Here is a 23,331-nt window from a genome sequence, read left to right as displayed (position 1 = left end):
ACTCGGCGACACAATGACAGGGATTAACTGAGCTGGGATTGGGTCATTGATGTCATTGTCTCAACGCAGCCTTATAATGCTGTAAAAGGATCCAGGAACCCAAATGATTTGGGTGGATCCCATCCTCCTTAAAAAATTAGCTTTGTTTCCAGAAGGTATCAAAATTGTTAATACATTTTACACACACAGGGCTGCAATAGTTATGTAGCCAGTTATGGAGGGCTAAAAGTCTGCTGGACTTCTCAATGACACAATTTAAGGAGGGCAGAGGGACAGATATTATGGGGTGTTTTTTGGTGTCAAGCAGAGACCAAATCAGTTCTTTAAAATACATATTCAGCCCTGTACACTACCTTTCGATTACATTTGACTTCCTGCAATTGAGACCTGGAGAAGATAGATGAGCTGAGTCATAATCACCTGACACAACACACCCTTGAGCACACCTTCTGTACTTGTCTGTTGTCTTGTTTGTATTTACAGTATTCTACTTCCTCTTCATCTAAACCAGACCAGCACAAACATGGCCAAACATTATTGATACAGTATGAATGATATGATATGGCTATAAGGAAGTTATGCGTCTTCAAAACAATAAAAGGAATTGAAGAGGAACAGTCAGAAAGGTCAAAGATTATATTGGGTTACCGCTGTACAGTCCGTCGCAGAAACCCCGCGCTGGAATTTCCGCGGAGGGCGGACGTCACTAGTTACCACAGTTACAAAGTCATAATTATGGATAAACCCCCGCCTATTTCTACAATTTATCTTCTTAAAATATGATTTGAAACCTAACCCTAACCACGCTGCTAACATTATGTCTGACCCTGGCCTTAATTTAAGACCAAAAAGCTCATTTTTGTTTTGATGAATTTGTACGATGGAGACCATTTTGCCTTTGTGGCGGTGGTAACTAGTGACAACCCCGGAGGGCGGGAACAGAGATATTCAAGGAGGAAGTTCAAACTCCCTGGAGTTTCTGAAAACGGCGTGTTAACGCATGAAAATGTGTTCCTCTTTGCGTAAAAAGGCACATCGCCTCTTTGAAATGCATCATTCATAACACACTTGTAGAGAAGCTTTTATCTATTAGTTAAGTTGTTTCCGTTTATTGGATATCATTATTGCATTTACTTGACAACATGTCAGAAGTCTTCATTATAGATCTAATTCACTGTCGGTGTCCGCAGCACAGCTCGTGCGTGGAGAGGCAAGTAAAAAGCGTCACAGGTAGGAGCGATGTCGGCTTTCAGATATATCTACTATTCGGACCACATGGTCAACGTTGTAATGCAAACGGCGAGAACAAGATGTCTTTGCTGGAAACGTTTTTCAGTCAGAAGACAAACGTCCACGTATTGGACTACACCACTGTTACGGAGTCTTTGTACCGTTTCAAACTAGCCGTGGATCAACTGGACTTACGAACGGTTCGGGTCTTCACCTCAAAAAAAAGGAGAGCGATGTTTGAATCATACATTGAGCAACTTTTCACGGAAGTGTATACATTTGAGTACATCACATCACATGACCTCCAGTGCCCTGGTCATGTGCAATGCGACTCACCTTTAGCTCCACCTGGCAGTGAGGTCAGAGAGGAGGTCAGAAGCTTTCTGCAGCAGTTACCTGCTAAAGGAGACGTCACCATACTGAGGTCCACTTTAATTTCAGGTAGGTGTGTGTAATACAGTATCTATTACTGTAGTGTAATATTATGCAGAATTATCTGAAGACTATCATTCAGCAACCAGTGAACAGTCCCTCCCTTCTTTCCTCTTCAACCCCTCTCCCCTCCCTCCATGCACCTTTCTTCTCTCTTAATTCAATGTAAGGGCTTTATTGGCATAGGAAACATGTTAATATTGCCAAAGCAAGTGAACTAGATAATAAACACAAGTGAAATAAACTATCAAAAGTAACAGTAAACATTAACTCACAGAAGTTCCAAAACAATAAAGACATGACAAATGTCATATTATGTGCAAATAGTTAAAGTACAAAAGGGAAAATAAATCAACATAAAAATGGGTTGTATTTACAATGGTGTTTGTTCTTCACTGGTTGCCCTTTTCTTGTGGCAACAGGTCACAAATCTTGCTGCTGTGATGGCACACTGTGGTATTTCACCCAATAGATATGGGAGTTAATCAAAATTGGTTTTGTTTTCTAATTCTTTGTGGATCTGTGTAATATGTGTGTGTCTCTATGGTCATACATTTACACGAGGTTAGGAAGTGCAGCTCAGTTTACACCTCATATTGTGGGCAGTGTGCACATAGCCCGTCTTCTCTTGAGAGCCAGGTCTGCTTTACGGGAGCCTTTCTCAATAGCAAGGCTATGCTCACTGAGTCTGTACATAGTCAAAGCTATCCTTAATTTTGGGTCAGTCACAGTGGTCAGGTATTCTGTTTAGAGCCAAATAGCATTGTCGTTTGCTCTGTTTTCGTTTGTTTATTATTTCCTATGTGTCAAGTAATTATCTTTTTTGTTTTCTCCTGATTTGGTTGGGATTAACATGACCATTTGGGGAATTCTTCTGCATGAAGAGTCTCAATTTGGTGTTTGTCACATTTTGTGAATTCTCAGTTAGTGAGTGAACCCCAGACCTCACAACCATAAAGGGCAATAATATTGATTCAAGTATTTTTAGCCAGATCCTCATTGGTATGTCAAATTTTATGTTCCTTTTGATGGCATAGAAGGCCCTTCTTGCCTTATCTCTAGGCTCGTTCACAGCTTTGTGGAAGTTACCTGTAGCTCTGATGTTTAGGCCGAGGTATGTGTAGTTTTTTTGTATGCTCTAGGGCAACGTTGTCTAGATGGAATTTATATTTGTGGTCCTGGTGACTGGACCCTTTTTGGAACACTATTATTTTTGTCTTTCTGAGATTGACTTGCAGGGCCCAAGTCTGACAGAATCTGTGCAGAAGATCTAGGTGCTGCTGTAGGCCCTCCTTGGTTGGGGACAGAAGATCATCAGCAAACAGTGACATTTGACTTCAGATTCTAGTAGGGTGAGGCCGGGTGCTGGAGACTGTTCTAGTGCCCTTGCCAATTCTTTTATATATATGTTGAAGAGGGTGGGGCTTAAGCTGCATCCCTGTCCCACCCCACGGCCCTGTGGAAAGAAATGTGTGTGTTGTTTGCCAATTTTGTTTGTGTACATGGATTTCATAATGTCATATGTTTCCCCCCCAACACCACTTTCCATCAATTTGTATAGCAGACCCTCATGCCAAATTGAGTCAAACGCTTTTTTGAAATCAACAAAGCATGAGAAGACTTTGCCTCTGTTTTGGTTTCTTTGTTTGTCAATTAGGGTGTGCAGGGTGAATACGTGGTCTGTCGTATGGTAATTTGGTAAGAATCCAATTTGACATTTGCTTAGTACATTGCTTTCACTGAGGAAATGCACTAGTCTGCTGTTAATGATAATGCAGAGGATTTTCCCAAGGTTGCTCCCACGGTAGTTATTGAGGTCAAATTTGTCTCAACTTTTGTGGATTGGGGTGATTAGTCCTTGATTCTAAATATTGGGGAAGATGCCAGAGCCAAGGATGATGTTAAAGAGTTTAAGTATAGCCATTTGGAATCTGTGGTCTGTATATTTTATCACTTCATTGAGGATACCATCAACACCACAGGTCTTTTTAGGTTGGAGGGTTTGTAATTTGACCTGTAGTTCATGTAATTGGAGAATCCAGTGGGTTCTGGAAGACTTTAATAGTTGATTCTAAGGTTTGTATTTGATCATGTATATGTTTTGCTGTTTGTTATAGAGACAAAAAGATTGGAGAAGAGGTTTATCCATACATCTCCGTTTTAAATAGATAACTCTGTGTTGTTTGTTTAAAGTTTTCCATTTTTCCCAGAAGTGGTTAGATTGTTTGGATTCTTCAATTACATTGAGCTGATTTAGGTGGACCTGGTCAAACTAGGCTGTTCAAGGCTGTTCAATTTCAAGTTGGAGTGGTGGGCCAGGTAAACATTTGGTTTTGAGGCACAGTCACAGGAAATACTTGCGTTCTCTCTTTCTTGCTCTCTCCCCACTTTGTCTCTCTCTGTGTGTGTGTGTGTGTGTAGACTGTTTCTCCCATGGATTCACCACACGTACAGGAGGTATTTCCTCCATCTCCACCCTCTCCTCTCTCAACCTGTTCAGTAGCTCCAGACGCAGAGACCCCATGACCCTCGTAGCCGAGAACATCCGCCGACTAGCCCAAAAGGCTGGGTTCTACCCCCGACGCCTGCACCTGGTCAAGGTATCACAGCACAGCAAATAACATTAATGTAGCCTCCCTGGATGTAAGTGTAACATGGCCTCAAGAGGTCAACCAGAAGTAGACTGGCTACAGAGTGTGAATTATAATGTGTGTGCACACGCTTAACTTTATCTCCAGAGTTAGAAACCCTTTTGGTCAAGTTCCCCTCACACAGCGGTGCAGGCGGAGCGTGTCTCTATAGTAAACGTCTCGAGTTGCACAAAAGGGAATGTAACGTTGCGGATAAAGTTCAGAATGACACAATTTCATGTGTACAACATCTAAAGACCTACATCACTATACTGAGAGTGTGTCCGTTTCTAAAAATACATATTTGGGTATTTTTGAGATTTTGTTCATGTATTTTGCGTGCTCTGATACTGCACAACAAGCAATGAGGAAGTGAATCGCGGCTGGGGTAAGTTTCTCATAAACATCATAGGATGCATTTTCTCCATAGTTTTTGATGGTAGACTACTCTGGTAAGCCTACATTCTGATCAAATAGCCACAGTAGCCTACTTGACCACTGTTAGTTTTAACTTAAAGTGGGTACAGCCTGTGTTCACGGTGAACACGCACCGGAAGTTGCACAGAATTTTCACAACGTTCAAGTTTGCACTCAGCAGACCTGAAATTAGCTGACAATGAACAAAAATGAGGGGAAACATTGGTCTGGACCCTTCTATAACAGGCCATTTACATAAAACATTTAGGTTTACTTCAGACAGAAAAATTCTCCTTTAATATTTACCACTGTAGAAGAAAACAATGCATTTTAAATAAATAGGAGAATGGTTCAATTAGAATGAATTATAGACCCCAAAGTTGACTTTGTTGCATTTAGGGGCATTCATGTCTCATTCAGGGCCCCCCATAATTTGCACTCTGACAAGCCACGCCTCTTAAACTGGTTCCTCTAGGTTTTTTCTTAGGTTCCTGCCTTTTAGGGAGTGTTTCTGTGCTTCTGCCTCTGCATTGCGTGCTCTTTGGGGTTTTAAGCTGGGTATTTGTAAAGCACTGGGGTTTTAAGCTGGGTATCTGTAAAGCTCTTTGGGGTTTTAAGCTGGGTATCTGTAAAGCTCTTTGGGGTTTTAAGCTGGGTATCTGTAAAGCTCTTTGGGGTTTTAAGCTGGGTATCTGTAAAGCTTTTTGGTGTTTTAAGCTGGGTATCTGTAAAGCTCTTTGGGGTTTTAAGCTGGGTATCTGTAAAGCTCTTTGGGGTTTTAAGCTGGGTATCTGTATAAGCACTTTGTGACAACTGCTGATGTAAAAAGGGCTTTATTAAATACATTTGATTGATTGAGGTCTAGACCGTTATGGCACAGGGAGGTAGTGCACGTGTCCTCTACATCGTGTAACACTCACTCCAGTGGGTTGTAGAAAACATCACTGACATCATTAAGTGGTTAATGCTGAATAGCTGTTTCTGCCAGGTGAACCACAGCAGTGACGTATGGGTGATGGGAAAGGAAGACGAGCCACACGACTATGATGGCATCGTAACCAATCAGAGAGGTGTTGTCATAGCTGCGCCAGGAGCTGATTGCATGCCCCTCCTCTTCACTGACCCCGTGGCCAGGGTCATCGGAGTAGCTCACGCTGGTGAGACACACACATACACTAAGTACAAGACACTATTAATATTCCGTAGAAAGATGTCTGCTGGTGCGTCATTATAAAGTGTTCCTTTGTGTTTCCCTCTGTCAGGATGGAAAGGAACCCTGATGGGTGTTGCCATGGCTACAGTCAACGCCATGGTGATGGGATTCGGCAGCAGGGCGTGTGACGTCACCGTGGTGATCGGGCCGTCGGTGGGGGCCTGTTGCTTTACACTGGAGAGAGAGCAGGCTGCAGACTTCTACTCTATCCACCCTGACTGTGTTCCTGACATGGCTGAGACCAGGCCTCATGTCAACATACGACTAGCCACCAGGTTAGTTTGGCCAACTATACAACACATAGACAAATAGCTCGTTTAAGCGCGTCCCGTTTCTTAAACATCGTTGGTCACTGCCCTTCAAAGTGTTGCATTATGGGGATAAAAATTGTCCGACTTGTGCCTGTCTATATGTCGAATGCATGAACTTTACAAACATCTTGTGAGCAAGTTTCTGCAGCTGCTCAACACCAGCTCCCTCCTGCAGCCATCGCCTGCATGCTGGGAGGCTCTATTATCAACCAATCATTAGTCTTTTACCCACGCAAACGTGATCAAAGACATGACTGAAACAGGAACCATCTTTGTCGCGATTCGTGTATACACATACAAATGAATGTGATATTTGAGTCTCTCTGTCACTTATTGATTGTACATTGTACACATATAGTATGCCAGTTTGTGAGTGAGCGATATGGGGGTTGGAGACATAGAAAGAAAAACCTTTCTAAACATTGGCAACACTGCCATGTTGATCTGAGCCTTGCTGTTGGAAAACCACATTAATATCTGACTTCTGGGCCTACCGAGGGGTCTAAGGCACTACATGTCCGGGTTCGATCCCGGGCTGTGTCACAGCCGGCCGCGACCGGGAGACCCATAAGGCAACGCACAATTGGCCCAGCATCATTTACATTTAAGTCATTTAGCAGACGCTCTTATCCAGAGCGACTTACAAATTGGTGCATTCACCTTATGACATCCAGTGGAACAGCCACTTACAATAGCATCGTCCGGGTTAGGGGAGGGTTTGGCCAGCCAGGATGTCCTTGTCCCATCGCTCTCTAGCGACTACTGTGGCGGACCGGTGCATGCACGCTGACACGGTCGCCAGTTGTACGGTGTTTCCTCCGACACATTGGTGCGGCTGGCTTCCGGGTTAAGCGAGCAGTGTGTCAAGAAGCAGTTTGGCTTGGCAGGGTCGTGTTTCGGGGGATGCATGGCTCTCGACCTCCCGTATGGGAGTTGCAGCAATGGGACAAGACTGTAACTACCAATTGGATATCACAAAATTGGAGAGAAAAAGTGGTAATAAAAATAATTGACAAAAATCTATAAATATCAGACTTCCGGCTGTCGCAGTTGCTATTCGACCTTCGTGTACATTCAGTTGCTATTCGACCTTCGTCTACATTCAGTTGCTATTCGACCTTCGTCTACATTCAGTTGCTATTCGACCTTCGTCTACATTCAGTTGCTATTCGACCTTTGTCTACATTCAGTTGCTATTCGACCTTCGTCTACATTCAGTTGCTATTCGACCTTCGTCTACATTGAGTTGCTATTCGACCTTCGTCTACATTCAGTTGCTATTCGACCTTCGTCTACATTCAGTTGCTATTCGACCTTCGTCTACATTCAGTTGCTATTCGACCTTTGTCTACATTCAGTTGCTATTCGACCTTCGTCTACATTCAGTTGCTATTCGACCTTCGTCTACATTCAGTTGCTTGAGCCTCACCACTCTTTCTCTGACGTCATGTCCTTAAATCACTGATCATGAAAAAGCTTTGACTCCCAGTTGAAATAATTCCACAGGGTCAATAATGAGGTCACTATGAGGTCAAACTATGATGTGGTTTTTATGATAGGTGCTGCTAGGCTGGAGAGTTGCCTGATTGATTTCCTATAGGGTGTTACCAGGTTACCACTCTCCCTGATCTACTACCATAGAGTCAGTTCCCCTCGGCCACTCATCTGATTGCAAAGACAAAGGTCATGCCCTGGGAGTGATCTCTGTGAGTGGATACTGGTTGTGTAGGGTGATACTATTGAAATGATCATTAGTCCCATCAGGTTAATGGATTACCAATCTAACCAGCAGAATGATGGAGAGTCCAACTAAAGGGGCAGTATTTCTTCTGAACACATATTTCACCCTAGGGGCATGCTGACCATGGAATTAAAGTAGAATCATCTACATTGTTTAGACCACGGTCTCTTCTTTTCCTGTGTTTTTAAACTTCCACGTTCTCCATTCCAGAATACTTCTCCAGAGGGAAGGGGTCCTGCCTGAGCGTATCCATGACGACACGGTGACTGACAGGCCGAGCGTGACCCTGTGCACATCCTGTCACCCTGAGGCCTTCTTCTCCCACGTCAGGGACGGGCTTAACTTCGGAACACAGATCGGCTTCCTGTGGATGGACGAAACAGGAACTACTGACTGTTTCAGTAGTTCAGAACACTGAATTAATTTATGTACAGTACCAGTCAAAAGGTTTAGAACACCTACTCATTGCAGGGTTTTTCTTTATTTGGACTATTTTCTACATTGTAGAATAATAGTAAAGACATCAAACCTATGAAATCACACATATGGAATCATGTAGTAATCAAAAAAGTGTTTAATATATTTTATATTCTTGAATGTAGTGACCCTTTGGCTTGATGACAGCTTTACACACTCTTAGCATTCTGTCAACCAGCTTCATGAGGAATGATAATCCCACTAAGTGCAAACCAGATGGGATGGCGTATCTCTGCGCCACTCAAATGCTGTGGTAGCCATGCTGGTTAAGTGTGCCTTAAATTCTAAATAAATCACTGACAGTGTCACGATCAAAGCACCCCACACCATCCCACCTCCTCCTCCATACTTCACGGTGGGACACACACATGCAGAGATCATCCGTTCACCTACTATGCGTCTCACAAAGACACGATGGTTTAACTTTAAAAGTTCTTGAAATGTTCCACATTGACTGACTTTGATGTCTTAAAGACATTATGGATTGTATTTTCTCTTTGCTTTTCTCTTTGCTTATTTGAGCTGTTCTTGCCATAATATGGACTTGGTTTTTTACCAAATAGGGCTGTCTTCTGTATACCACCCTACCTTGTCACAACACAACTGATTGGCTCAAACGCATTAAGAAGGAAAGAAATTCCACAAATGAACAGGTACACCTGTTAATTGAAATGAATTCCAGGTGACTACCTCACGAAGCTGGTTGAGAGAATGCCAAGCGTGATTAAAGCTGTCGTCAAGGCAAAGGGTGGCTACTGTGAAGAATCTTACATATAACATATTTTGATTTGTTTAATACTTTTTTGGTTACTACATGATTCCATATGTATTATTTCATAGTTTTGATGTCTTCACTATTATTCTACAACGTAGAAAATAGATAGTACAAATAAAGAAAAACCCTTGAATGAGTAGGTGTGTCCAAACATTTGACTGCTACTGTATATTAAATGCACATGTAGCCATATCTGTATGTGGTAAAGTTGCATGCAACATAAAAGCGGTACACTCCAGATATGATGAATCTTTCCATGAATATTCACTTCATATGCAAACACTTATTCATAGACAATGCATTATTGTGTTTGTGTGAGGATACATAATTATTTTGGTTCCACAGAAATACAGTAGCAGGAAATCTGATATATCAAAAGGTGGCGCTAGCACCACCAAAATAATACTGTATCCTCACAAATACAATAATGCATTGTTTGTTTATCTTTGTCTCAATCTCTTTAATTGAAAGATCTCAGGAGTCAAGTCTGTATGAATAGGCCATGTTGGGTGCACATAAATGAAAACCCAAAATAGAAAGTTTGATTAAAAGAACCTCCATAGCGAGGCATATAAAGTCTCTCTATCTTGTATGATCTTGTATTTTAGTGTTTTATGAGGCCATGGTCTATTAAAGCTACCATTAAACACATCTTCACTGCATTGTAAGTTCCACACCAGCCACTGAATTAAACTTGACTAATTAAGATCAACAGCTGTGCTTAATCTGTTCTAATATAATAACCTAGCCACACAGAGAGAGGAGAGACAGACAGAGAGGGGGGAGACAGACAGAGAGGGGGGAGACAGACAGAGAGGGGGGAGACAGACACAGAGAGGGGGGGGGACAGATACAAGGAGGGAAGAGAGTGGGGAGACAGACAGAGAGAGCGGGGAGACAGACACAGAGAGGGGGAGAGACAGAGAGAGCGGGGAGACAGACACAGAGAGGGGGAGAGAGACAGAGAGAGCGGGGAGGCAGACACAGAGAGGGGGGAGACAGACACAGAAAGGGAAGAGAGTGGGGAGACAGACAGAGAGAGCGGGGAGACAGACACAGAGAGGGGGAGAGACAGAGAGAGCGGGGAGACAGACACAGAGAGGGGGAGAGACAGACAGAGAGAGCGGGGAGACAGACACAGAGAGGGGGAGAGACAGACAGAGAGAGCGGGGAGACAGACACAGAGAGGGGGAGAGACAGACAGAGAGAGCGGGGAGACAGACACAGAGAGGGGGAGAGAGACAGAGAGAGCGGGGAGACAGACACAGAGAGACAGAGAGAGCGGGGAGACAGACACAGAGAGGGGGAGAGAGACAGAGAGAGCGGGGAGACAGACACAGAGAGGGGGAGACAGACACAGAGAGGGGGAGACAGACAGAGAGAGCGGGGAGACAGACACAGAGAGGGGGAGAGAGACAGAGAGAGCGGGGAGACAGACACAGAGAGGGGGAGAGAGACAGAGAGCGGGGAGGCAGACACAGAGAGGGGGGGAGACAGACACAGAAAGGGAAGAGAGTGGGGAGACAGAGAGAGCGGGGAGGCAGACACAGAGGGGGGAGACAGACAGAGAGGGGGGGAGAGAGAGTGGACGGAATGCATTATAGATATTATAGGTAGTGTTGTTGCATACATTGGGTGCTAGGGGGCAGTATTAGCTTTGTTATAAGCAGGTATGTTTTGCTAGGAGAATGAGTCAAGACACTGGGGGATACAGGCCTCTAAACACAGTAGTGTCCTCACAATACTTGCAACCCTATGAACACGTCCAGAACTCTGGTCTTAATGGCTTAGGTGTTGGACTGATCTATGTAAGGTTGAGAGTTTTAATGCGAGCGGCCAGGTGGAGAGTTTAGCCAGGACAACATCCAGGGTTAGCACTGTGTGGTAAGTGCCATGGGATCTCTTAACAGTCTCTGAAAGTACACATACACACTCACACATAGTGGTGCTGGCAGATCTCAGATGACAGTGTGAGTTTGGGTGTGTCTGTGTAAATGATATTGGAGTTTTTCACACCATCATTCTGCCAGAACAGCACAGAAAGCCACGGCCTGAGAGGGTGAGACATATACACTCTTCCTGGGATCAACTGGTGTGTCTGTGTGACCTGATCAGGTTTTAGCCTCTGTGGTGTAATAGGACCTGTTTTATGTGTGTTGTATGTGAATGCATCAGTATCATAGGAAGGAACTCATTACTGCAGTACTTTGCAAATATCGGTGTTGCATCTTTGTTTATGTTCAAATTAATGGAAGCCTCTGTTAGGAGAGACACTGGGCCAGTAACAGAAAGCTTTCTGGTTCATAATCCCCAAGCCAATTTGGTGACAAATCTGTGTGTTCCTTTGATCGAGGCACTTAACCCTAATTGCTACTGTAAATCGCTCTGGATAAGAGTGTCTGCTAAATTACATACATGTAAATTGTTTTGATACAAAGATTTGGTCCAATTTCATCCATCAACAAAACAACTGTTTTCTCTGTTTATTACAGACGTCACATCACATGTGAGTGTGAGGATATACACCTAACCTCACTACTTTGTCTATCTGTACAAAACAGTTCTGAGAAATGAACTAGCTGTAAAAAATGTTCCATCTATGATCTTGGGTGTTTTGAGTCTCTCCCTCTGTCTGCAGATTTCTCTGTCTCTCTGTTCCTCTGGGTCTGCAGATCATCATGAGACTGAGGGAAACTGGCTCTGGTTGTCACACGTGACAAGGAGGGGAGGGGACAGAAAGGAGAGCAGATATAGAGAAGGGGAGGAGGAAATGCAAAAGGAGGAGAGGGGTGGAGAGGAGAGAAGGGGACTAGGAACTGCATAAATATCACTTCTAACCACTTTTGATTTGATTGATAAGCTAACAGTCTGAATGATCAGTCTCGTCACAGACAGAGTTCAGTTGTTGTGTCTGCAAATGGATGGCTCTTTCAACATTCCAGACAGCTCTCCCTCTTTTCCTTCTTCTCTAATTTGCTTTCTCTTTCTGTCTTTTTCTTTTCACCTTCTCTTAATATTTTGTTTTCTCCCTCGCTATCAATCTTTGTATCTGGTTTTATCTAGTTTAGACGGGCAGTAGGGTTGTACTTGCGTAAGACCGTCAGAGTCTTCTGTTGTGGAATTATAACTATAAATCTCTGCTTCATATCTACCACATACAAACACATGTACTCTGTTACTCCATTCTTACAGTGCACACACACATATACACAGACATTTTACTTACCTACACTATGTTTCATAACTGCCTCGCCTCTCTCTCCTCATATAATAATTGTTACGCGCGCCTCTATGAAGAGGGAACGCAACACCCTGCTACAACTAAACTCTCCGTGAAGTGAAAAAGGTATGGACTGTAGGTGCAAGTAAGAACAGGCAGAATGTGGTACCGTTTACAAGGACTTTATTCGGAACCAAAGCAAAGAAAGTCAATCTCAAAGCCCCCCCTCTCCTATCTTACCTGCCTACCCACTACTTACCTAATTTAGCACCACCTGGTGCCCTAACAAAAATACAGGGGGTGGTCCGCCCAGGTCTTACCTAGTGTGCCTAGACAGCGAATATGCTACGGGTATTTGTATGCCCGCGGGCCTCTTGCCTAAGTGCCTTCCCCCTCCCCCCTGGGAACAAATGAAACAGAATATTATACAATTTCGCAAACTAAGAAACAAAGGACATCAAATAAGCTCTATCTGAGCAACAAACTCAATGAACATACCAACTCCCAGCAATGAACTCCCAGCAAAATCTCTCTAGCAAAACCTCTCTAGCAAAACCTCTCTAGCAAAACCTCTCTAGCAAAACCTCTCTAGCAAAACCTCTCTAGCAAAACCTCTCTAGCAAAATCTCTCTAGCAAAATCTCTCTAGCAAAATCTCTCTAGCAAAATCTCTCTAGCAAAATCTCTCTAGCAAAATCTCTCTAGCAAAATCTCTCTAGCAAAATCTCTCTAGCAAAATCTCTCTAGCAAAATCTCTCTAGCAAAATCTCTCTAGCAAAATCTCTCTAGCAAAATCTCTCTAGCAAAATCTCTCTAGCAAAATCTCTCTAGCAAAATCTCTCTAGCAAAATCTCTCTAGCAAAATCTCTCTAGCAAAATCTCTCTAGCAAAATCTCTTCAATGACATCCCAGCAAATCTCTCCCTCCTGAACAGAACACTGGCATTTATATAGCTTCAGAATGAATGGGTAATTGGAGACAGCTGTGTCTTGACGAGGGGGCGGGGTCAGCTCTCCAATTAGCCATGGAGTCGACCAATCAGCTGCTTGAGGGATTTCAGGAAGCCATTTCCTGAAATAAACACATGCAAATACACAAACTACAACATATAAACTGGGGAACGTAACAATAATCATAACCACAAAAACTCTCAAACACTCACACTCGCTTATACAATCTGTTATACTGTAACTGTTTATGCTGTCTCTGTGTACCACCCAAACAGGCCTTCTGACCCTGGCCTTGACAGATTTCAGTGTGTGGTGTGAGTGGACTTGGAAAACCACAGTGTTTCCTAAATACCAACCTGGCTGCTTTTGTTTTGGAAAGAATGTGGTTAAGGAGGTTAGGATACACAATCACACACAGCCAGCAACTCACAGCACCGGCCTGTGGCACGCAAGGCAACGCACAAACACACACACGTATCTCATTGTGGCGCAACACAATATTCATACAATTGAGTGTTTTACTGCAAACAGCCAGGGAGAAGGTCGAGGCCCGGTCCTAGTCAGAGGTTAAGGGAACAGAAAGTCAGGGTCATTGAAATGGAACTCAGCCCAGGGGGATAGAAAACAGGTCTGGGTCGTCCCACCAATTATGTGCTTTTTGAGTAGTGTAACTTGATAAAAAAACAAACATTGATAGATAGCGCTATGGATGCAAGCACTGACCATCCATGATATCAACATTATCGTTTTAACCATGTTTTCAGTGTTTGTTAACAATTGTATTGTTTACAAACATTGGTGTAAAACTAGCTCATAGTTTGGTTTCTGATGGAGTCAAACAGTTGAACTAAGCTCATATTCTGGTTTCTGATGGGGTCAAACAGTTGAACTAAGCTCATATTTTGGTTTCTGATGGGGTCAAACAGTTGAACATAGCTCATGAGGCAGTTATGTTCTTCTATAATCTCTCCTGGACAGATTCTCGTGGACATAAAATGGCGAAAATCTGTCAAGGTTCACGTAGAGTTATGTGATTACAAGCAGCAGTAGTTCCTTGTTTTCGGTTTTTGTCATTGATTATTTGCACAAAGGTAATCACAATTGTTAATGGCATTCCCCCCCAGAAGTCAAACAGGAAATGACACATTTCTGAGAAATAATTTTACTTCTGGTCTTTATTCTTATTGAAAAGATGATTTATTGAATTTTCCATGTAGTTTATATTAAAGGGCACTTCATGTAATATAACAGGCTTTTAATAATGCAATATATGTGCACAATTTCCACTTAAAATAATGAAGGAACGCAAAAGGCACACGTTTCCTGGAACAAAACGTCTAAGCTACAGTAAAGTGATATCTGAGTCATTATCAGGATTGTGATGTGCGTCCTTGCCCTAACTTCTGGAACAAAACGTCTAAGCTACAGTAAAGTGATATCTGAGTCATTATCAGGATTGTGATGTGCGTCCTTGCCCTAACTTCTGGAACCAAACGTCTAAGCTACAGTAAAGTGATATCTGAGTCATTATCAGGATTGTGATGTGGGTCATTGCCCTAACTTCTGGAACAAAACGTCTAAGCTACAGTAAAGTGATATCTGAGTCATTATCAGGATTGTGATGTGGGTCATTGCCCTAACTTCTGGAACAAAACGTCTAAGCTACAGTAAAGTGATATCTGAGTCATTATCAGGATTGTGATGTGGGTCCTTGCCCTAACTTCTGGAACAAAACGTCTAAGCTACAGTAAAGTGATATCTGAGTCATTATCAGGATTGTGATGTGCGTCCTTGCCCTAACTTCTGGAACAAAACGTCTAAGCTACAGTAAAGTGATATCTGAGTCATTATCAGAATTGTGATGTGCGTCCTTGCCCTAACTTCTGGAACCAAACGTCTAAGCTACAGTAAAGTGATATCTGAGTCATTATCAGGATTGTGATGTGCGTCCTTGCCCTAACTTCTGGAACAAAACGTCTAAGCTACAGTAAAGTGATATCTGAGTCATTATCAGGATTGTGATGTGCGTCCTTGCCCTAACTTCTGGAACAAAACGTCTAAGCTGCAGTAAAGTGATATCTGAGTCATTATCAGGATTGTGATGTGCGTCCTTGCCCTAACTTCTGGAACAAAACGTCTAAGCTGCAATAAAGTGATATCTGAGTCATTATCAGGATTGTGATGTGCGTCCTTGCCCTAACTTCTGGAACAAAACGTCTAAGCTACAGTAAAGTGATATCTGAGTCATTATCAGGATTGTGATGTGCGTCCTTGCCCTAACTTCTGGAATGAAACAGACAAGTCTTATATAAGAGTCTTCTTCTCTCCGTTCATCGCTCATTTCTCTCTGGTCGAGTCTGTTGATGTTTCTCTCTGTCCTCAGGATCAGTTACATGAGGATGGCAGCAGGGTGCATACGCAGAATGTACTACATTTATGGATATATCATATAACCAACATACCGACATGGCATGAGTTAGTAGCTGTTGGTAGAGCATGGCGCTTGTAAAGATTCCCGGGACCACCCATACGTAGAATGTATGCACACATGACTGTAAGTCTGCATAAATGGCATATATTATTATTATTAAGATACCAGCATACCCAGAAGCACATGTGTTTTTAATGCTCTGTTCCTAGTACCCTGCTAGTACCCTGCTTTGCGTGATGTATTGTTGTCTCTACCTTCTTGCCCTTTGTGCTGTTGTCTGTGCCCAATAATGTTTGTATGTTTTGTGCTGCTACCATGTGTTGCTACCATGTGTTGCTACCATGTTGTTGTCATGTTGTGTTGCTACCATACTGTGTTGTCATGTGTTGCTGCCTTGCTATGCTGTTGTCTTAGGTCTGTCTTTATGTAGTATTGTGTTGTCTCTCTTGTGGTGATGTGTGTGTTTTGTCCTGTATTTCTATGTTATTTATTTATTTTTATTTATTTTCATTGCCAGCCCCCATCCCTGCAGGAGGTCTTTTGCCTTTCGGTAGGCCGTCATTGTAAAAAATGATTTGTTCTCAACTGACTTGCCGAGTTAAATATAGGCTAAATAAAAAAAACTGCAGTCACAATCACATAACACACACCATTCAATCCAACTCTGTCCCCCGGTTTCCTGGGATCAGTCAAAAACACTACTCTGCACCACACTGTGTGAATACTACATGTTTGGATCTGTGTATTCAAACAAAGAAGTGTTCAAAAAACCAAAACTGTTCTGATGAAATAAGTTGTGCTAATGCTGAGAGGAGTTAGAACTCTTAGACTAAGTTGTAAATTCCTCAACATTCTGGCTGTCTGCACAGAGTAGCCAGGAAACAGAGAGCGTCTGTAGAGCATTAGGTATTGTTAGACATCAAACTACCTCTTGTATAGAACATACTGTCTGCAGGCCTGACTCGTTGGCAGACAAACACAGTCTGGTCATAAGCCCAATAACTCAGCCGTGTCTCCCAGAGTGTGTGTGTGTGTGTGTGTGTGTGTGTGTGTGTGTGTGTGTGTGTGTGTGTGTGTGTGTGTGTGTGTGTGTGTGTGTGTGTGTGTGTGTGTGTGTGTGTGTGTGTGTGTGTGTGTGTGTGTGTGTGTGTGTGTGTGTGTGTGTGTGTGTGTGTGTGAGATGTAAACAGTACCATGCTCTGTTGTGGGAGCCTGCATGTGTAAGAGAGAGGGAGAGCTTCTGGTCTGACTCAGTAGCAGGGCTCACGTCACACACCGGCTATGGGATCAGTATAAACAAACACACAAGGGATGTTTTTATCAATTCAATTCAAGGGGCTTTCTCTCCTACCTCTTCTTCTCTCTCTCTGTCAGATCCTGCAACTCGAGACGGATGAAGGGATAAAGGGGTGGATGGTGTGAATGGGTTGCAGCTCAGGTTCCTTAGGTTGCTCAGTTGGTAGGGCATGGCAGTTGCAACGCAAGGATTGGGACCACTATGGAAGAGAGAGAGAGACCAATATGGAAAATGTATGCACTCACTACTGAAAGTCGTGCTGGATAAGAGCGTCTGCTAAATGACTCAAATGTAAATGTGAAAATGTGTCAGAGAGGGAGGAAGAGATGAAGGGACCATGGAGTTCCATCTCTGTAACCCAGTTACCTGGCATGTCTACATTTTGGGTTTGCCCATCTGGCCAGCACACCCCTCCTCTCTCCCACATGCATCTCCCCCTCTCCTCCTTTCCCTCCACTTATCCTCGTGTCTCCCCCTTCTCCCCCTTCTCCCCCCTCCTCCTTTCCCCCCACTTATCCTCATGTCTCCCCCTTCTCCCCTCTCCTCCTTTCCCTCCTTATCCTCATGTCTCCCCCTTCTCCCCTCTCCTCCTTTCTCTCCACTTATCCTCATGTCTCCCCATTCTCCCCTCTCCTCCTTTCTCTCCACTTATCCTCATGTCTCCCCCTTCTCCCCTCTCCTCCTTTCCCTCCTTATCCTCATGTCTCCCCCTTCTCCCCTCTCCTCCTTTCCCTCCACTTCTCCTCGTCTCCCTCCTTCTCCCCTCTCCTCATTTCCCTCCACTTATCCTCGTGTCTCCCCCTTCTCCCTTCTCCTCATTTCCCTCCTTATCCTCATGTCTCCCCCTTCTCTCCTCTCCTCCTTTCTCTCCACTTATCCTCATGTCTCCCCCTTCTCCCCTCTCCTCCTTTCTCTCCACTTATCCTCATGTCTCCCCCTTCCCCCCTCTCCTCCTTTCTCTCCACTTATCCTCATGTCTCCCCCTTCTCCCCTCTCCTCCTTTCTCTCCACTTATCCTTATGTCTCCCCCTTCTCCCCTCTCCTCCTTTCTCTCCACTTATCCTCATGTCTCCCCCTTCTCCCCTCTCCTCCTTTCTCTCCACTTATCCTCATGTCTCCCCCTTCTCCCCTCTCCTCCTTTCTCTCCACTTATCCTCATGTCTCCCCCTTCTCCCCTCTCCTCCTTTCTCTCCACTTATCCTCATGTCTCCCCCTTCTCCCCTCTCCTCCTTTCTCTCCACTTATCCTCATGTCTCTCCCTTCTCCCCTCTCCTCCTTTCTCTCCACTTATCCTCATGTCTCCCCCTTCTCCCCTCTCCTCCTTTCTCTCCACTTATCCTCATGTCTCCCCCTTCTCCCCTCTCCTCCTTTCCTTCCACTTATCCTCATGTCTCCCCCTTCCCCTCCACTTATCCTCATGTCTCCCTCCTTCTCCCCTCTCCTCCTTTCCCTCCCTATCCTCACGTCTCCCCCTTCTCCCCTCTCCTCATGTCCTTCCGCTTATCCTCATGTCTCCCCCTTCACCTCCCCTCTTATCCTTATGTCTCCCTCCTTCTCCCCTCTCCTCATTTCCCTCCTTATCCTCATGTCTCCCCCTTCTCCCCTCTCCTCCTTTCCCTCCTTATCCTCATGTCTCCCCCTTCTCCCTCTCCTCCTTTCTCTCCACTTATCCTCATGTCTCCCCCTTCTCCCCTCTCCTCCTTTCTCTCCACTTATCCTCATGTCTCCCCCTTCTCCCCTCTCCTCCTTTCCTTTCACTTATCCTCATGTCTCCCCCTTCCCCTCAACTTATCCTCATGTCTCCCTCCTTCTCCCCTCTCCTCATTTCCCTCCCTATCCTCACGTCTCCCCCTTCTCCCCTCTCCTCATTTCCTTCCACTTATCCTCATGTCTCCCTCCTTCTCCCCTCTCCTCCTTTCCCTCCTTATCCTCATGTCTCCCCCTTCTCCCTCTCCTCCTTTCTCTCCACGTATCCTCATGTCTCCCCCTTCTCCCCTCTCCTCCTTTCTCTCCACTTATCCTCATGTCTCCCCCTTCTCCCCTCTCCTCCTTTCTCTCCACGTATCCTCATGTCTCCCCCTTCTCCCCTCTCCTCCTTTCTCTCCACTTATCCTCATGTCTCCCCCTTCTCCCCTCTCCTCCTTTCTCTCCACTTATCCTCATGCCTCCCCCTTCTCCCCTCTCCTCCTTTCTCTCCACGTATCCTCATGTCTCCCCCTTCTCCCCTCTCCTCCTTTCTCTCCACTTATCCTCATGTCTCCCCCTTCTCCCTCTCCTCCTTTCTCTCCACTTATCCTCATGTCTCCCCCTTCTCCCCTCTCCTCCTTTCTCTCCACGTATCCTCATGTCTCCCCCTTCTCCCCTCTCCTCCTTTCTCTCCACTTATCCTCATGTCTCCCCCTTCTCCCCTCTCCTCCTTTCCCTCCTTATCCTCATGTCTCCCCCTTCTCCACTCCCCTCTCCTCCTTTCCCTACCCCTATCTTCTTTCTTCTCACTACTTTCACCAACTATAACTACTCTATAATATTTATAAATAGAAGACAATCTTATTCTTTCCATGATTTTGATTGCATGGATAGAGGGGAAGGAAGGAAGAAAGAAAGGGAGAGGCAGAGAAAGAGGGGAAGGAAGGAAGAAAGGGAGAGACAGAGAAAGAGACAGAGAAAGAGACAGAGAAAGAGGCAGAGAAAGAGACAGAGAAAGAGACAGAGAAAGAGACAGAGAAAGAGACAGAGAAAGAGACAGAGAAAGAGGCAGAGAAAGAGACAGAGAAAGAGACAGAGAAAGAGACAGAGAAAGAGACAGAGAAAGAGACAGAGAAAGAGACAGAGAAAGAGACAGAGAAAGAGACAGAGAAAGAGACAGATAAAGAGACAGAGAAAGAGACAGAGAAAGAGACAGAGAAAGAGACAGAGAAAGAGAAGAGAGAGACAGAGAAAGAGACAGATAAAGAGACAGAGAAAGAGACAGAGAAAGAGACAGAGAAAGAGACAGAGAAAGAGACAGAGAAAGAGACAGAGAAAGAGACAGAGAAAGAGACAGAGAAAGAGGCAGAGAAAGAGACAGATAAAGAGACAGATAAAGAGACAGAGAAAGAGGCAGAGAAAGAGACAGCGAAAGAGACAGAGAAAGAGACAGAGAAAGAGACAGAGAAAGAGACAGAGACAGAGAAAGAGACAGAGAAAGAGACAGAGAAAGAGACAGAGAAAGAGACAGAGAAAGAGGCAGAGAAAGAGACAGAGAAAGAGACAGAGAAAGAGACAGAGAAAGAGGCAGAGAAAGAGACAGAGAAAGAGACAGATAAAGAGACAGAGAAAGAGGCAGAGAAAGAGACAGAGAAAGAGACAGAGAAAGAGACAGAGAAAGAGACAGAGAAAGAGACAGATAGGGGTAATTCCACAATAATGGAATTATGCTGAGATACAGATTATTTTTTTTACAGTATATTATACCAAAACTAAAAAAATATTTCAAAGTTGAACAAACCCTAGAACTCGATGTATGATGACTACTTTTAACAATTCCCATGTCTGATGAACCTAATCATGGTCTAACTTGCTTCATGTTCCCTGTCCTCATCCTTCTCAGTAGCCTACTGTATGGAATCCTGGGTATGCTGATTGGAATCCTCCTCATGAAATGTGTGTTTCAGACACAGCAGGTAACAGAAAAGACACACAAACATCAATCAAAGAAAAGGACTCAAAAACATCACACTAGAAGCAATAGAGAGAGACAGGTGAAGAAAGAAAGCGTCAGAGGCTGAACAGAGGCTTTGTGTTTTAGAAAGATAATTCATTGTTTTTTATTAGGATCCCCAATGGCAACAGATACTCTTACTGGGGTCTGACACATGACGGAAAAAAACATTACCGACAAAATACTTGAGAGACATTTAAAAACATTAACATGTAGTGTGAGCGTGTGTGTGCATCTATCAGTGACACGTACATGTCAGTACAACCACACTAAAAATAGGTCACATGGGGGAGAGGCATTATGCCTTGAGGTGTTGCTTTATTGGTATTTTAAAACCATGTTTGCTGTTCACTTGCACTATATAAGAGGGAAGGGAGTTCCATGTAATCATGGTTCTGTATAATACTGTATGTTTCCTTGAATTTGTTCTGGACCTGGGGACTGTGAACATACCCCTGGTGGTATGTATGTTGTGGTAAGTGTGTGTGTCAGTGCGTAACTTAACACTCATTGGCATGAATAGTATTGATATTAGCCCTCTGATTACAGTGAAGAGCAAGATGTGCCGCTCTGTTCTGGGCCAGCTGCAGCTTAACTAGGTCCTTCTTTGCAGCATTTGACCAAATGACTGGATAAGATGAAACTAGAGCCTGCAGTACTTGGTTTGTGGAGTGTGGTGTCAAAAAAGCAGAGCATCTCTTTATCACAGACAGACCTCTCCCCATCTTTACAACCATTGAATCAATATGTTTTGACCATGATAGTTTGCAAGCTAAGGTAACACCAAGTAATTTAGTCTCCTCAACTTGCTCAACAGCCACACCATTCATTATCAGAGAGAGCGTGTTTGTGTGACTCAGAGACATGAAGAAAAGAGGGTTGTTGTAAGCAGGACAGGTGCGTTGGTTAATTGGCTGTTCCCCTGCGATGCACTCATTAGGGGGATCAGTGACCGTGTCTGGTGTCACTATACACAGGATCAATCCCCAGGGACTGCATACACACATTTTCTAATACACACAAACCTACAACAGACTGGGCACAAACACACTATCCTACCTATACACTCAGTGCTACCTAACCTTTGGACTGAGGTGTCAGTAGTACTACTGTACATGAGAAGAGCAGTGTGTTTGTCAGGTTTTTCACCTACATTTGTGATAACTCAATGCCTCAGTATTCTGTCCCTCCCAGAGACATACAGACTGTCTGGCTATATGGTCCCCAATCTATCCCCATTGGACTCCGCGTCTCTATGTGCCTTTATCTGTTCATTAAAGTGATACCAAGGAGCTTCAGCTGAGCAAGGCAGGGTAGAAGAAGGAGGAGTCCAAGGAGGAGGTCTGAGCACAGCACAGCTACACAAACAGCTACAGAGGATATAGGTATGTTTTACCTCTGGGAATATAAATAGTGGGAAAAAAGTTTTGTTTGTTTGTAGCTGGTTGTCAAGCTGGTTGTCAAGCTGGTTGTCAAGCTGGTTGTCTAGCACTGTGAGTGACATCACCTTCCTATTGACTCAACTGTCACTCCTAGAAAGACAAACTTGTTTCTTACTCTCCAGAAGCGTTGTTGGTTTTGTTTAGAAAATGATAACCGTGATATGGAATAGTACATACATGCCACATGTGTGTTCAAATAGACATAATTACAGACTTGTAAGTAGCAACGCTCATCAAAATGGTTCAAATGTTTTATAAACAATTGTAACAAATGCAAGTTGGACAATGGATGAAGATATTCCAAACTTTTAGAAGTGTTATAATCCATCAGAAATGTACTGAATTACAGAACACAAAACATTTTACTGACACGGACAAATAATGAATGGAGTTCAGGGATTTCAGTGGGAATTCAGGTATTCAAAAAATCTTTAAATGCACCCATATATACATTACCAGTCAACAGTCTGGACTCACCCACTCATTCAATGTTCTTTCTTTATTTCTACTATTTTCTTCGTTGTAGAGTAGTACAATGTAGCCGTATATATTCCCCCCCAAGCAGACACATCGATGGCCCTGAACAAACTTTATTTGACTCTTTGCAAACTGGAAACCACATATCCTGAGGCTGCATTCATTGTAGCTGGGATTTTAACAAGGCTAATCTGAAAACAAGACTCCCTAAATTGTATCAGCATATCGATTGCGCAACCAGGGCTGGTAAAACCCTGGATCATGGCTATTCTAACTTCCGCGACACATATAAGGCCCTCCCCCGCCCTCCTTTCGGAAAAGCTGACCACGACTCCATTTTGTTGCTCCCTGCCTACAGACAGAAACTAAAACAAAACGCTCCCGCGCTCAGGTCTGTTCAACGCTGGTCCGACCAATCTGATTCCACGCTTCAAGACGGTCACGTGGACTGGGATATGTTCCGCATTGCCTCCAACAACAACATTGACGAATACGCTGATTCGGTGAGCGAGTTCATTAGAAAGTGCATTGAGATGTCGTTCCCATAGCAACGATTAAAACATTTCCAAACCAGAAACTGTGGATTGAT

At 43.9% G+C, this 23,331-nt stretch overlaps 1 protein-coding gene across 2 annotated transcripts; it reads left to right on the top strand.

The window, feature by feature from the left end:
- Positions 1-939: 939 nt before the first annotated feature.
- Positions 940-9,938, top strand: lacc1 (laccase (multicopper oxidoreductase) domain containing 1). Of its 2 annotated transcripts, XM_035760315.2 has the most exons (5): positions 940-1,671; positions 4,084-4,262; positions 5,698-5,866; positions 5,972-6,197; positions 8,185-9,938. In XM_035760315.2, exons 1-5 carry the CDS (start codon positions 1,143-1,145, stop codon positions 8,390-8,392), a joined length of 1,311 nt encoding a protein of 436 aa, XP_035616208.1. In that variant the 5' UTR covers positions 940-1,142; the 3' UTR covers positions 8,393-9,938. The 2 variants fall into 2 exon arrangements, with proteins under 2 accessions (XP_035616208.1, XP_035616209.1); XM_035760316.2 differs by lacking the exons at positions 940-1,671; positions 4,084-4,262 and adding an exon at positions 4,278-4,680.
- The last annotated feature ends 13,393 nt before the right edge of the window (positions 9,939-23,331 follow it).

Source organism: Oncorhynchus keta, chromosome 34 (assembly GCF_023373465.1).
Source record: "Oncorhynchus keta strain PuntledgeMale-10-30-2019 chromosome 34, Oket_V2, whole genome shotgun sequence".
NCBI lineage: Eukaryota > Metazoa > Chordata > Actinopteri > Salmoniformes > Salmonidae > Oncorhynchus > Oncorhynchus keta.
This window is presented reverse-complemented; position numbering and strand designations above follow the sequence as displayed.